Consider the following 14968-nt stretch of genomic DNA (forward strand, 5'->3'; position numbering starts at 1 on the left):
TAAATCGACGTTAACAATTTAAAGTGTTGAACCAACGTTGGCTAAACGTCGTGTATTTACTTTATCTTCAAAAGAAAAACGTAAGAAATCCGACTGCGACCTAGCCGACTGAAAATGACGTCGGACCAACATAACTCTGCTAGCTGGGTATACGTACATGTATATATGATTCTGATTTTAGTACAGCTGGAAATCAATATTTTGATTAATGCAAAACATTATTAATTAGGCCAAAAAAAATAATGTCTGTGTAGGGTTACCCGACCGACCCTAATTTTTTTTATCCCCGACCATAATATGTTTTTCTCCACTTTTCTGAAAAAAATATTAAAAAGGCAGAGATATTTTTGGTCAATGTAACCCTTGTACATGTAGAGCTCTATACTGCTAATACTGATATTTTTTTTTTTTTTTCAGTTCCCAATATTGTGTAAAATAAGTTATTTTGAAATGTAAAGATACTTATATCACACCTACACCTAGACTACAATAACAAAAGTTTCATGTGACAAATTGTAATATGGTGAGTCATAGTACAGGTAAATCTACTTATAGTTATCTCCCCTGAACAATCAGATGGCGCTTCAGTCGCTAAATCCACCTTCGCACCTGTCACAGATTCACATAACCGGTAATCATGGAGTCCAAATACGACCGCGTCGCTTATCCAGAAAACGTCTACCTCCACTCAGATGGGGAAATGGAAGATTTCGGAACTGGTGTGTACCCAGTATCTGTCATTTCAAGAAAACCATTTCATGATGACTCGATCAACTTCGGTTGCTGTAAAGTGCGGCGCAAATTCTCAACGCTGTTGATTATCATCGCCGTGATTCTGCTCCTTCTGGTGATCACAATCAGCATTGGGATCCACGCAGCCGTGTCACATCAGCAACAATTACAGTCAGAAAATGGCACTCCAGCGTGTAGCAGCGGCAAAAATCCCAACGCAAAAGACTTTGGTAAGATAAGTAAACAATATTGTAAAGGGAGGTAACTCACCAGGAAGCTATGACTAATTTGGCTTGCTAGTCATTGACCTCACTCCCACGTTGGTTACAATAAAGATTACTATTGTTAACAAATGAAATATATGTTAAATTAGGCTTGTCTCATTAACGACAGATCGACAAAGAATATCACAATTCTGGCGAATTCATTTCAAAGCCATATTGTCAGGGTGTTTTGGTGCAATAAGCAGGTTTTTAAAGCCGCATTTCCTTTATATTTTGAAATCACGGTAATTGATCTTGTTTGCTCGAATGTGATGTATCCATCTACTGAAACAATCATGAGACGTCGTATATATATAATGACTTCACATCTATATGTGACGTCATAATAGTGGTATTACGCATGTGTCTTACAATATTTATGACATTGCTTGGCGGGCCAGTTATGTGATAAATGAAATGTATAATGCAAAACATACTTTGATTTATTGAAAGACTTAACTATACCCGTATACCTTCAAAACAATTACGTAAAAAAAATCTTTGGCAACATTTACAATGAAACATGCTCATATACATAATTATGTTTTTGAGTTTATAGTTCTTTTAAATGTTTCATTAAAGATGCTCCATCACTGACAAATGGTATGTTTCCTCTATCAAAAACAGCAAGAGATGATTGAGTATTTTACTTCAGCTACTAAAGTTACTAACTTTACACAATTACCACCATTAAAAATTTTGAGCTTCCAATTTTACGTCAAGATAAAAATATTCAAAATAATTAATTGCATCCTGAAAAAATCCCATGGCACTATGTTCTATATGGAATGAAGTACTTACAGCACATGCACCAAAAGAAAAACGATTTATTTTTTATTATTTTTTGTGTTAATTATACATATATATACACAATTAAACACCAATTACTGTTCAAATGATGAGATTCATTTAATACTCTGTCGGCAGTGGAGCATCTCTAATGCATTTTACATGGATATATCTCTTTAAAATGGTAATAAAACACATTAGCTGATATGAATACATATTGACTTACCTAGGTTTGTCTGAATTGATGACCTCATTATTACAGATATATTGTCAAAGTATGAAATCAAAGATCTTTATGAACAATAAACATGTTCAGTGGTTTCCTGAACAATATTCAATAAGACTGATCTTTCATTTGTGGATATGAAGAATATGGATATTCTACCTGAGGGGGAAAAATGTTAAATCCCAGGCCTTCCACACATTCTACACCAAGAATATTTTTCTCTCATACTTTTGTCTTAAACGTTTTATTGCAATTTTACAACAATGATATCCGGACATTTTGAAATAAACCTCTTGTGTGATATTTTGAACGCAAATTATGTTGTTTGCATCTTTTATATTAAAACCAGCTTAAAGTTTCTTGGGGGGGGGGGAATCAAATTTTACAAATAAAATATAGTAATGTTGCATTTTTGTTGATGCGGTGACGTCACAGGGCTGTGTCGCATGAAACCAGCCAGTATTACACCTGTAGATATAAGAGAAAAAATATATACCAGCTTTAAAATTTAATCCTCACATATATAAATTATGCAATTGTATTTTTAAGTTAATTAATGGTTACATATTCAAGATGTTCAGTTCCAAAAATCTTTTTAATTATTTAACTATTAACTCATGCAACTTTTATAAAATAAATTTTAATGATCTATAAAAAAATAAATCCTTATTTAAACCATGATTTTCTAAATTTCCTTTAGTTAAAATAAAATAACCTGACTATAAACTTATGGCTATTGGCAATTAATAGTCAATGACCAGTTTGTGATTGCTCAATTAATTATTAATTAATTATTTAAAACTCTAGATCTCGAGTGCACATTGATCCCTGGTCAAACCACTACTAGACACTACTGTACATTTTCCAATATAGAAAATAATGTAGTTTCTCTGTTATTTTCAGGTCTACTGGTACAACCTATGTTAGATAATGCTGGATCAGCCATCTGTTTTCAGCCATACAAACCAGAAACTTATTTGGAATATCTAAACAGCTTGGATTACTACACGCACGGTAAGTTAAGCATGATGGATGGATTGGATTTGCTTTTATCCTATTGACAGCCAGGTCACTTAAGGACATGCCAGGTTTACAAGATTGAGGAGACACTAACCTAAGGAGCTTCTTTTTACCGCAGTAGTAGTTGCTTCAATTGTGGTCCATAAACTGCATGAGGATAAAAACCTATTCATTATCCATTAAGCTGACAATGCTTTTTAAAAAATTCATATAGAATAAGAAACAAACAAAATACATGTATCTACAAAAAGGTTTGTAGATGCATAAGTGACTAAAATATAACCCTATGATATTAGTCATTGGTTTTAAGATAGTGATTTTTGTTTAAGTCAGGAATCAGTGAGTAGAAATTGGCATTGTCAGCTTTAATCTCGATTTTGTCACATGTTTTTTCTGGTAAGTGGTACCTGATCACAGCTGTCCCATGTGGATTGCAATCCATGTAAGGTTGATGACTATATATAGTGGTAAGAGACATCTAACCATTATGCCACAATGGCCCATCAGTGCTCCAGATAGCTTTTTTGACCTGGGAGTTTTGTACTCCCTCTCACGAAGGGCAAGGAGTTTTCAAGTAACTGTTGGGAGTCGAAGACATTGTTGCCATACTGAAAATGGTAAAAAGGAACAACGAAATAAATACTTTTAAAACTTTGTTTATTCTTTTTATTCAATCATTGATCTTCGAGTTACTTTCTTACTTGAATCCAGTTACTTTCATTTTTGTAAGGTTGACATAGCCTACGTGCTCTCCTCTTTTTCCTGTGCCGTCGCCTTATTGCTTTGGTACAAGAAAAAGAGGACACAGTGTGGCCCAGCAAGCTGATTCTCATCAACATGTCTAGTTTTTCCTCCTTTAAAGAACATTTGTACCTGTTTGTCAAGCGATTCTGTGAGCTGAAGCACCTCAAACATTCTACACTGGTCAAACACACCGTTGTTGGATTGACTTTAACATACTGTCTTTTAAATAATTTAGCAACAATGTCGTCTAATATCCCCTGAACGATCGGAGAGGATTGACAAATAGCGTCCAGAACCTAGCTGTAAAAAGTCATTGACTAATGCCGGGCGCTGTATGTTGGTAAATTCGGTAGTAAAGTGCTGTAATTAATAGGACATGTCACGGAAATGTAGTCAGGTAGAAGCGACTCCAGTGAGCATGCGTACCAATGTAAGAGTTGTACGCCCTGTGTCAAAGTCGTTAGCGTATTTCAATTTCCGTGGGAGTTTTGTGTACGCTCAATATTTTTTAGCGTATTTCAATTTCCGTGGGAGTTTTGTGTACGCTCAATATTTTTTCAAGGGAGTAAAACGCTAATTTTAGGGCGTCAATTACGCTTGTACGCTGCTTTTCTGGAGCACTGGCCCATTGCTTGTTGTAGATTACTTACAATTGTAATGATATGATAAACATATATTATTACTAGACTGTCACATGATATACAGATTTACTCTGTACTTGTAGGGACACATCCTTAAAGTACTCTAGACATTAAAGCAAACAAACCAATCCAAATTCTGTACTGGTAGATTGACTCTGTCACTTTGAAGGTTGAGATAATGCTATTCATAAAGATTATACTTTGTCCTTTCAGTTTATAGTGCCATACCCCAGCAAGGCGATGACTATGTAGACTGTAAAAATGCTACTGCAAAGGAAGGCCAGAAATGTCAGTTTGATATCCGCAAGTTTGGCAGCCTTTGCACACATGGAAAAAACTATGGATATGATCAGGGACGGCCATGCGTACTACTGACTTTGGAGATGGTAAGATTATGCTCAGTGATGCAGATAATTATCATTCATTGAATCACAATATTTACATAGGTTACATCAAAGTCATACTGAAACAGTGATTCACCCTAGAAAATCTCACTTTTCTTAATGAAAATCTTGAAGTTTTAGATCTTTATCAAATGGCCATCGCTATTAAAATTGTACATGTAATTCTGTAATACTCTTAAACAAAAGATAACAGAGTTTCTTTGCAGTTACTATCAGTGTTAACAGTACCATATCTTTCAAATCGAAGTATTACTACTTTTGTTGTCATGGTAAATTGTTTTGTGAAAAATTTCCTTTAGTGAACTTAAATTTTTTCCTTAATATGAATATTCTTTAGCCAAAGGGAATCGTACCAGAGGCGTTTGGTAAAGAGGATGCTGTTGCTAAGGCCAATCTCCAGAATGGAGAGTGGAGTGCAGACCATGTTGCTATCACTTGTGATGGAGCAGTATGTATAGTGATTAATCATCAAAATTTCATAGAGTATTCTCATTTAATGAAAGATTGGTATATTTGTAATACAGGTATTAAATTGAACAATCTGTTGAAAACTATCATTATCGATCAAGAAAAAATAAAAAAAAATTCTCAATTTGTTTTTGTTTACTACCAGTATATTTAGGATACAGACAGTTTTAGTCTTTCAACAAAGTAATTAGAATGTAATTAAAATCTGGTATTGTTAAATTGTATGCGTAGTTGATCTTCTATATTTTATCGTAGTAGAGTCCTCTTTATAAAGGTGATCAAGCGTAAAAACGTCCAAACATGTAGTTATTTCCATCTCTGATTGAAAAAAAGGAGAAGAATTATGATACAAGTAACTGTAACATCCTTTGATTTCTAAATTAAATGACTGATGTTTTTGTGTTTTATCTTGCCAAGTACAAATTAAGAAAGTATTCATTATATCTAATAATCATAATTACAGATTAAGTAACTTGATACACTAATTGGTTAAGAATAATGTCATATACAGTGGATTACAAGGATTTGTTTTTGTAACAGACTCCAGAGGACAAAAAGCACATTGGCAGCACTGTCTATACAGGCCCAAACAACACAACACAGGGTCCAATCTACATCAGTCCAAAGGAGGGATTCCCGCTCAACTTCTACAAGGGAGGTAACTCTGTTGTTCCAGGAGTGATGGTTGGTTTTAACGATCTGATGATTACGAAAAACACCTTTATCACCATCAAGTGTGTGGCCTGGGCGAAAAACTTCAACAATGGTGACCCAGCCAACTCCATTGCATACACAACAACATTCAAGTTCCAGCTGAGCTGAGATTGTGTGATCAAAGGTTTTCACCCACAGCCTTGAGAAGAGTTCATGTAACCAACAGACTATCTCTAGAAAACAGTTGACTGAATATTCTGTGCTTCGATAATGACAAGGTTTCAAGTGCAGATTGGGCAAGGTATAAGTCCCATGAGTATTGCTGTAAATTTTATAGGGATGGGAGCTCTTTTTTTTTTCTCAGTACAAATACACATATGATATTTAGGTCTGATCTTTTTATGGAATCAAGTGAAGGTCTGATCACTGTTCACAGAAACTAAGCTTTGTGACAAATTTAGAATCTCTTTCTGCTTTCAATAACGAAAAATATATATTTGGATACATATCCTTATCAGAAAGTATCTATGTATACATTCCATGAATTTAGCATACAGAATAATGTGGGTTTTTTTTCTACTAGAACAATGTGTTTTTGCAATAGATCAGAATGTGTCCAGTCATGCCAAATGAATGTGTGGAGAAGTCACACTGTTGATAACTGTAAGTTGTGAGTGGAGAACTCGCACACCTATTTTCTGTGATTTGTTACAGAAATGTAGTTTCTTATTCACAGTTATATTTTGTAATTTATAATGGCAAGTTTTCTCTTATTCTATATATAGTGTTTTGGTTTCCTTCTAATTTTTTTTGGAAAAACTCTTTGGTTTATGTAGAAGGTATGAATTTAGTACTCTTGGTACAAAACAAACTACAGAAAATGTTCTTGTACTCCACCAGTCAGGGAAGGATTTTAACATTGGTATATTAACATTTGTCTGGGAGAAGGTCTACTAATTATCATATCAATTACGTTACTGTGTAGAAATTATCAGAAAATATTATTCAGCGTCCAAAAAAAATGTTCTAAATAGCATACTCATGAATCTCACAATTGTGTCACTCTTGGAGACTATTTATGACTGAATTCTATACTATTCCGAGAAAATACCATATCGTTGAATGTTTATATGAGAGAACAGGATCATAATAACATCTGACTTTTCATGTTATTTATGAGGTGTATCTTATTTCATCACTCATTTTGTAGTGTTATTCATCCACATTTTGTACCAGTTTTTCCCCTATTGCAGGTGATAACAAAAGGTCATATTTGTATTGTATTTATCACTATTCATTCAAGCTGATTAAGTGACCAAACAGCTTTACAATACATTTTGTCGCTTCCAGCATGACACTTGACATACAGGATATTAAATCTAGACATTTCTAAAGTTTTAAATCTATTACATTTTTTCCTGGCCATAATGTAGAAGAAGCATAATCTGAATGTGAATAGTTCAGTGACATTATTGCATTTCCTGCTTACCATGGTATAAATATGCTGAACATTAAAGCTAGTGGTACAATGCATGGTGTTACCTTTGGTTCCCATGGTAAATATTGGTTATAATTTATAATAAGTTTTACAGGAGTTTCCATGGAAACTGATGGATAGTTTAACCAATGTTCTATGGTTACCATAAGTAATTGCAGTAACTGTATATACTAAGGTTTCCATGGTAAATGTGGCAAGTGTAATGTAATGGTAATTGTAGTTTCATTGAGGTTTCCATGCTTATTATGGATTGTTATAGCTATAATTTTAATTAGGTTTCCATGGTAACCAAGTAGCTAAAACCAGTTTACCTAGATTTCCATAACTGCGAGTATATGTATTATATACTTATAGCCATAACTTTAACTCACTTTACATGGTAACTATTAAGTGCTTTTAGCTACCATCTATTTTTACGTGGGCTACAATCTATGGATTGTTTAAATAATCATGTCAAGCCTGTTTTCTCCCCAAAAATTGTTGTTTTTTATTCCATTGTTATCATATCTTAACATGGTTTTGTGAATCTGTTGTGTTTTATAAGTTTTTAATGTTCCTTACTCTACATTTCATGTTATCAAATTGTCATTAGTCAGATGTATTACATTGCTCATGTGGTAGTTAGCCAGTCCCTTACGTGTGTGATACTTAGTCCATTCTTCCCAAAACAATCTCTCCTTGTGTAAAATATGTCTTTTTTTATTAAGAAAAAAATTGTTTGATATTTCATTTGGATAAAAAATATGATCTATTATGAAATTAACAGAAATATGTTATTAATGTAGATCATTCTAAGTTGAGGTTATCATTGTATTTAATGTATACATTCCATTTTTGTTTGATGACTTATATAATATACACATGTTAATCATTGTTATCCAGTCAACCTCATTATGGTGTACTGGTATGCTTCTGTCTACATTCCTATCATGACTAACTTAATGCTACACAATAAACTAATAACATATCATCATATATTACTATTTTGATATTACTATAATAGCCTATTGTTACAGCTATTACCTATGATGTATATTGCATTGCCGGAAGTTACATACAATCTCGTAATGCTTTGGTAAACGCATGAAGAAATTACTCAAGGAATTAAGACTTATCTGCCTTTTGATATTATAAGCCTAAATCATGATGGTTTGTTTGAAATTTAAATGAAATGAAGTATTTTTACAGAATGTCATATTTACGATGGGCAGACAGCTTCACTTAGTGCCTTACTCACGAAGCAGGTTATTGTCTTTAATATTGAGGTCCATATTACCATATCTTGATTTTAATTGTATTGAATAGTTTTTAAAACTGATTGAAATACATATAAATCTAACAGAGTTACACAATTTTACAATGTAAAGAGAACCAGATAGTTCTTATTAGAATTTTGCGAGGAGGCAAGATTAAGTTCATTATTTGTTAATTAACAGATGAAAATAATAAATAAAATTATTAATCATGTTCCACTTAGAATGAAATAATACCGGTATATTTTGTTAGTACTGGTTTGTCAAGGTCATAAGATCAGAACCCTTTGAGACACTGTGATGAAATTAATTTGGAGGCTATTTGCATTGTCTAAAGCCTATGTGTAGTTCACCACTGTTTGCCTAGGTCACTGTGTCCTAGATTTAAAGTTCAAGGTCAAGTGTAATTTGCTGTTTCGGCAATATACAGACTTGTGGTAATAATATTGCAGGATATACATATGTATATTTATTGACATAGCTATTTACATATGTATTGTTGTATATGGAAAAGTAATGTACAAGAGATCGGCTATTGGAAACTTGGGAAAGATGGCAAATATATGTAGTACCCTACTGTTCAAATCAATTCATCTCCCTAAAGATATGATTGAACTCTTTTGGTTATAAGATTGGAATAGTTCATAAAAGAATTACTGGGATGGATGACATAATTGTGTTGTGATAACATGCAGAGTCAATGTAGATGTGGATGGTATGTGAGTATGAAGTTTTGTCTTTGTTGTGGTTTGGGAGCTAGTAGATCTCACCAGTTTATCACAGCCTGTAATGGATGTCTTTGATGATTGTAACTGAAATTCTGTCCAGCTTAGTTCAGTACATTGTATATATGTTAGTCCCGTTTTTATATGAGTGCCATGAAAAATGTTCTTTAATAATCTGTCCTTTGAAAAAATTGTTTCTATGTGAAATATGTTGATTTTAAAAACTTTAAAATAGGGCAAACTAGATATTTTAATTCCTAATTACCAAAGGCACTGCAAGTTAGTTATTTTCCACCAAGATTTTAATTCATGGATAAAATTATACTTTGTTAAATTACAAATAACAACAAGTTACAAAACAAGTTATGTAACCTATATCAATCGCTATAGTTGGCCCATATATATATACCTAAGAGGTTAGTGACAGGAGAGACCCATAAAACCGATTTAGTAGGTCAGGTGACCCAAAACCGATTCATGTTGGATTGGGGAATCAAACTCCTATTGTTTTAGTGAAAGGCTGATATGTTACCATTTAAAACTACCATTGTTATCATTGTACAGATTTGGTACAAACTCCATCCTGATAGCAGTGCCTTTGTTTTGTTTCTTGTAGTAGTGATGAAACTTAACTAGAACTGTACAAGATGTTTTAGTATAAATGTGTTAATCGTCATTCCTTCCTGACATGCATTTTAGCTTTTTAAGTTTTCACATGGTGAAGTGGCACTTTATATAAAATATGTATCAACTGTTAGTATATACTGTAAACATACTTATTTTGGTACAATAAAATTTAGGGTTTAAATCACAGGGACCTGGTACAAATTTCTAACCAACATTAGTTATATGGTACTATAATATATATACCGGTATATATATAACAACTGTTTGTTAGAAATTCGTGACAGGTCCCTGTGGTTTAAATTGTTATGGAACAAAAAAGGAATTTTGCATTCACAATATTGCTTTAGTAATGACATGAAGAAAAATTATATGACACGAAAAATGTGTATGTTTACTGAGTACATATCTCCTAAGTGTGTTGTGATTGTTCTTGCCTAAGGTTGAGATATAAATTGCTTATGCTTCTATGTTTTTCTCTATTCAACAGCCAGTTGTATGATTTTGTATCATTCTTTATAGTCTTCATACTTTCTTTATAGTTGTTTTCCAATTTGTAGAACAATTTTTTTTTTTTTAAATTGTTGCTTGTTATATAGGGTTGGTAGAATTTTTATCATACATTTCTTAGTCATGTAGCTGCCTGGTGTTTGAAATTTAACTTCAGGCCAATTTTTGTTACCATTTTGTAAACAGAAAAGTAAAATTGTCACAAGTTGTATGGTTTGTCATTTACTTTTATTGTCAGACACTGGTTATATGTGAACTATTGTAGTAAATTTCCTGCAGTGAATTAACAATATTGTTCAAGATATATAATATTAATGTTTAAGGAATCTATGGTTTATATGGAGTCAGTTTTAGATATATATTTAGAGTTGTTAACTGTAATGAATATCATGTGTTAACATTTGTTGGTAATGAATTTGTTCTACTTAACTCAGGCCAGAGTGTGTTTTGGGTATTTTTGAATTGTTGCAAAATACATATATAAAATTTATGGAATGAAAGAAACTCAAGTCTGTCCCTTTAGAACTAATGGCAGATAATTCAAATTCAAGCAGTATACAGTATGTACGGTATAATCTTGTGAAAATTTATTTAGATTTTCTTCTGTATAATTAAGTAAATACCAATTTTTGATTTGAAAACTTTTTTTAATTAAAATCTCGTCCATTCCTACCTGTATTAATACGACATTAAATCGAAGAGGAGCCTGAAAGATTTGATGAATGTTAGGTGTTACAATGTAGTGATTTACTGAGAACAATCCTGTCACCGTCATGGTCTGTGATTTTGTCTACCATGCTAACTCTTGTTTTAAATATATGTACTTTGATTTTTATGATTCTTTATTCATGTGCAAATCTTAAAAGCTGCAATAAAAGATTATCTATTGTTGATGTTTGTTTTAGTTTCATGTGAAGAGAATGTGATACACTGTATTCAACATAATAAGCGCCCAGGGTGTTTAAACAAGGACATGGTCATTCAGATCCCCCGCCAATGGAGATATCAAAGCTGAAGTAAGTTTGATTGTGGAGACTTATGTGTATGAAAAAAAAACAGGAAAAAGGAAGTTGAGCTAAAGAAAGATGGAGTATAATTCAAGTAGAGCGGGGCTGCAATTGTTGAATCAGGTATACAGCCTTGACATTTATATTAGACTATATACACAAAGATGGGTGGAGTTTTGCAAAGTAACATTTACCATGATATTTTCAGCAATGTTTCCATGGTAACGGAAAAAGTGCAAAAAATGAAAACCTAAAAATAGCAAAAGGTACTACTAGACCATAAAAAGAATGTGTCTATGAAGCTTCGTGGAAATATCTCTGCTGGTTTTAGAGTTATGCTCAGGAAATGAACCTGCTACAAAAATATGATATTTTCAGCAAGGTTTCTATGGTAACAGAAAAAAGCACAAAAAGTGAAAACCTAAAAATAGCAAAAGGCACTACTAGACCATAAGAACAATGTGTCTATGAAGTTTCATGGAAATATCTCTGCTGGTTTTTGAGTTGTGCTCCGGAAACGATTCTTACACAAAAATCTGCCATTTTCAGCAATGTTTCCATGGTTACAGAAAGAAGTACAAAAAGTGAAAACCTTAAAATAGCAAAAGGCACTACTAGACCACAAGACCAATGTGTCTATGAAGTTTCATGGAAATATCTCAACCGGTTTTCCAGTTATACTGCGGAAACGAACCTGGTACAAAAATATGATATTTTCAGCAATGTTTCCATGGTTACGGAAAAAATGCAAAAAAAGAAAACCTAAAAATAGCAAAAGGCACTACTAGACCATAAGAACAATGTGTGTATGAAGTTTCGTGGAAATATCTCTATTAGTTTTAGAGTTATGCTCCAGAAACCACTCGTACGGACGGACAGACGGACGGACGGATGGAACCCATTTGTATATCCCCCGCCAACTTCGTTGGGCGGGGGATAAAAATAGAAAAAATAACAAGAGGCCCATGGGTCTTAACGGTCACCTGAGTTCAGATACAGAATGAAACAAAGACATATAAACACTATATATTGGCCCATCAGGCCCTTGAAGTTAGTCAGTTATTTTATAAATTTGACTTTTTAATCTATGAAGAGTATTTGGTTCCATTAAATCTGTGAATTCAGGAGAAAGATTTTTGAAATGTAATCAATTTTGACCCCTTTTGGCCCCACCCCTCTGGCCCCTGGGAGTCGGCCAGGACCAATATGGATATGCTGTTAAAATGCAATTTCAGACTAATAATTCTAACCCAGTTTGACTTATTTCCTATGCAAATTGAGCAACAAATGCTCATAAATGTGTTTTTCCTATATAAACTATTGTAAACTTAACCCCCTTCCAAGGGGAAAACACGAGACCCCAGGGTCATATAATTTACAATTTTTGTAAAGGACCTTAAGACCTTTCAATCTATGAAGAGTATTTGATTCTACCATTTCCATAATTTCTGAAGAAGATTTTTGAAGTTTTAGCCTATTTGACCCCTTTTGACCCTGCCCCTAAGGCCCCTGGGGGTCGGCCAGGACCAATATGGATATGCTGTTAAAATGCTATTTCAGGCTAATAATTCTAACCCAGTTTAACTAATTTGCATTGAATATTGAGCAACAAATGCTCATTATGTGTTTTTCCTATATAAACTATAGTAAACTTAATTAACCCCTTCCCCAGGGGGAAACACGAGACCCCAGGGTTAATTTCTGAAGAAGATTTTTGAAGTTTTAGCCTATTTGACCCCTTTTGACCCTGCATGCCCCTAAGGCCCCTGGGAGTCGGCCAGGACCAATATGGATATGCTGTTAAAATGCTATTTCAGGCTAATAATTCTAACCCAGTTTAACTAATTTGCATTGAATATTGAGCAACAAATGCTCATTATGTGTTTTTCCTATATAAACTATAGTAAACTTAATTAACCCCTTCCCCAGGGGGAAACACGAGACCCCAGGGTCATATATAATTCACAATTTTTGTAAAGGTCCTTAAGACCTTTCCACCTATGAAGAGTATTTAATTCTACCATTTCCATAATTTCAGAAGAAAATTTTTGAAGTTTAAGCCTATTTGACCCCTTTTCACCCCGCTCGAAGGCCCCCGGGGGTCGGCCAGGACCAATATGGATATGTTGTTAAAATGCTATTTCAGGCTAATAATTCTAACCCAGTTTAAATTATTTGCATTGAAAATTGAGTAACAAATGCTCATAAATGTGTTTTTCCAATATAAACTATAGTAAACTTAACCTCCTCCCCAGGGGGAAACACGAGACCCCAGGGTCGTATAATTCACAATTTTTGTAAAGGACCTTACGACCTTTCCATCTATGAAGAGTATTTGATTTTAACATTTCCATTATTTCAGAAGAAGATTTTTGAAGTTTTAGCCTATTTGACCCCGCCCCTAAGGCCCCTGGGGGTCGGCAAGGACCAATATGGATATGCTGTTAAAATGCTATTTCAGGCTAATAATTCTAACCCAGTTTGACTTATTTCCTATGAAAATTGAGCAACAAATACTCATAAATGTGTTTTTCCTATATAAACTATAGTCTTAACCCCCTCCCCAGGGGAAAACACGAGACCCCAGGGTCATATAATTCACAATTTTTGTAAAGGACCTTAAGACCTTTTAATCTATGAAGAGTATTTGATTCTACCATTTCCATAATTTCAGAAGAAGATTTTTGAAGTTTTAGCCTATTTGACCTATTTTGGCCCAGCCCCTTAGGCCCCTAGGGGGTCAGTCATGGAAAATTTGTTAATAGGATTCAATGACCATCTTATACTGATAATTCTGACCCAATTTGACTAATGTCCTATTACAAATAACCAAATAATGCTCAAAAATGTGTTTTCCCTATATAAACTATAGTAAAATTAACCCCCTCCTCAGGGGAAAGTGAGAGACCCCAGGGTCATATAATTCACAATTTTTGTAAAGGGCCTTAAGACCTTTCTATCTATGAAGAGTATTTGATTCCACCACATCTGTGAGTAGAGAAGAAGATTTTTGAAATTTTAGTCAATTTTACCCCTTTTGGCCCCTCCCACAGCCCCCTGGGTTCACAATTCACAATTTTGATTGGCCTTATGCCTTAGAAGGTTTGTGCAAAATTTCAAAGGTATTGCTTTGGCAGTTTTGGAGAAGAAGTCGAAAATTTAAATTGTTTGCGGACATACGACGCACAACGCACGACGACGGACAAAAGGTGATTAGAAAAGTAATAAGTAGAAGGTTGGGCTTGAAACACAACATATTTTTGAGTTTTGACCAATCACCAGGCGGTATAAATCCATGTCTCATGCTAGCACAGGAATCACACAATGCAAAATGCAAAGTCATATGCAGTACCAGGGCTTTTTGATTGACAGCTGGCAAACTGACTGTTTCTCAAGAAATTAAAATATGA

General features: G+C 33.8%; 1 protein-coding gene across 1 annotated transcript; it reads left to right on the plus strand.

Moving 5' to 3' along the window:
* The first annotated feature begins 409 nt into the window (after nucleotides 1–409).
* On the plus strand, nucleotides 410–6545 carry LOC138325943 (sodium/potassium-transporting ATPase subunit beta-like). The gene is made up of 5 exons (XM_069271963.1): nucleotides 410–962; nucleotides 2914–3024; nucleotides 4629–4801; nucleotides 5157–5267; nucleotides 5828–6545. Exons 1-5 carry the CDS (start codon nucleotides 638–640, stop codon nucleotides 6107–6109), a joined length of 1002 nt encoding a protein of 333 aa, XP_069128064.1. The 5' UTR covers nucleotides 410–637; the 3' UTR covers nucleotides 6110–6545.
* Nucleotides 6546–14968: the final 8423 nt, after the last annotated feature.

This window comes from Argopecten irradians, chromosome 1 (genome assembly GCF_041381155.1).
Source record: "Argopecten irradians isolate NY chromosome 1, Ai_NY, whole genome shotgun sequence".
NCBI classification, from domain to species: Eukaryota; Metazoa; Mollusca; class Bivalvia; order Pectinida; family Pectinidae; genus Argopecten; species Argopecten irradians.

What these genes read in the sequence shown, in the direction of transcription:
- LOC138325943 (XM_069271963.1), top strand. Translation starts at nt 638, where the DNA reads ATGGAGTCCAAATACGACCGCGTCGCTTATCCAGAAAACGTCTACCTC. An exon ending in TCCCAACGCAAAAGACTTTG is followed by an intron (nt 963 to 2,913) that starts GTAAGATAAGTA and finishes TGTTATTTTCAG; the next exon opens with GTCTACTGGTACAACCTATG. An exon ending in TACTACTGACTTTGGAGATG is followed by an intron (nt 4,802 to 5,156) that starts GTAAGATTATGC and finishes AATATTCTTTAG; the next exon opens with CCAAAGGGAATCGTACCAGA.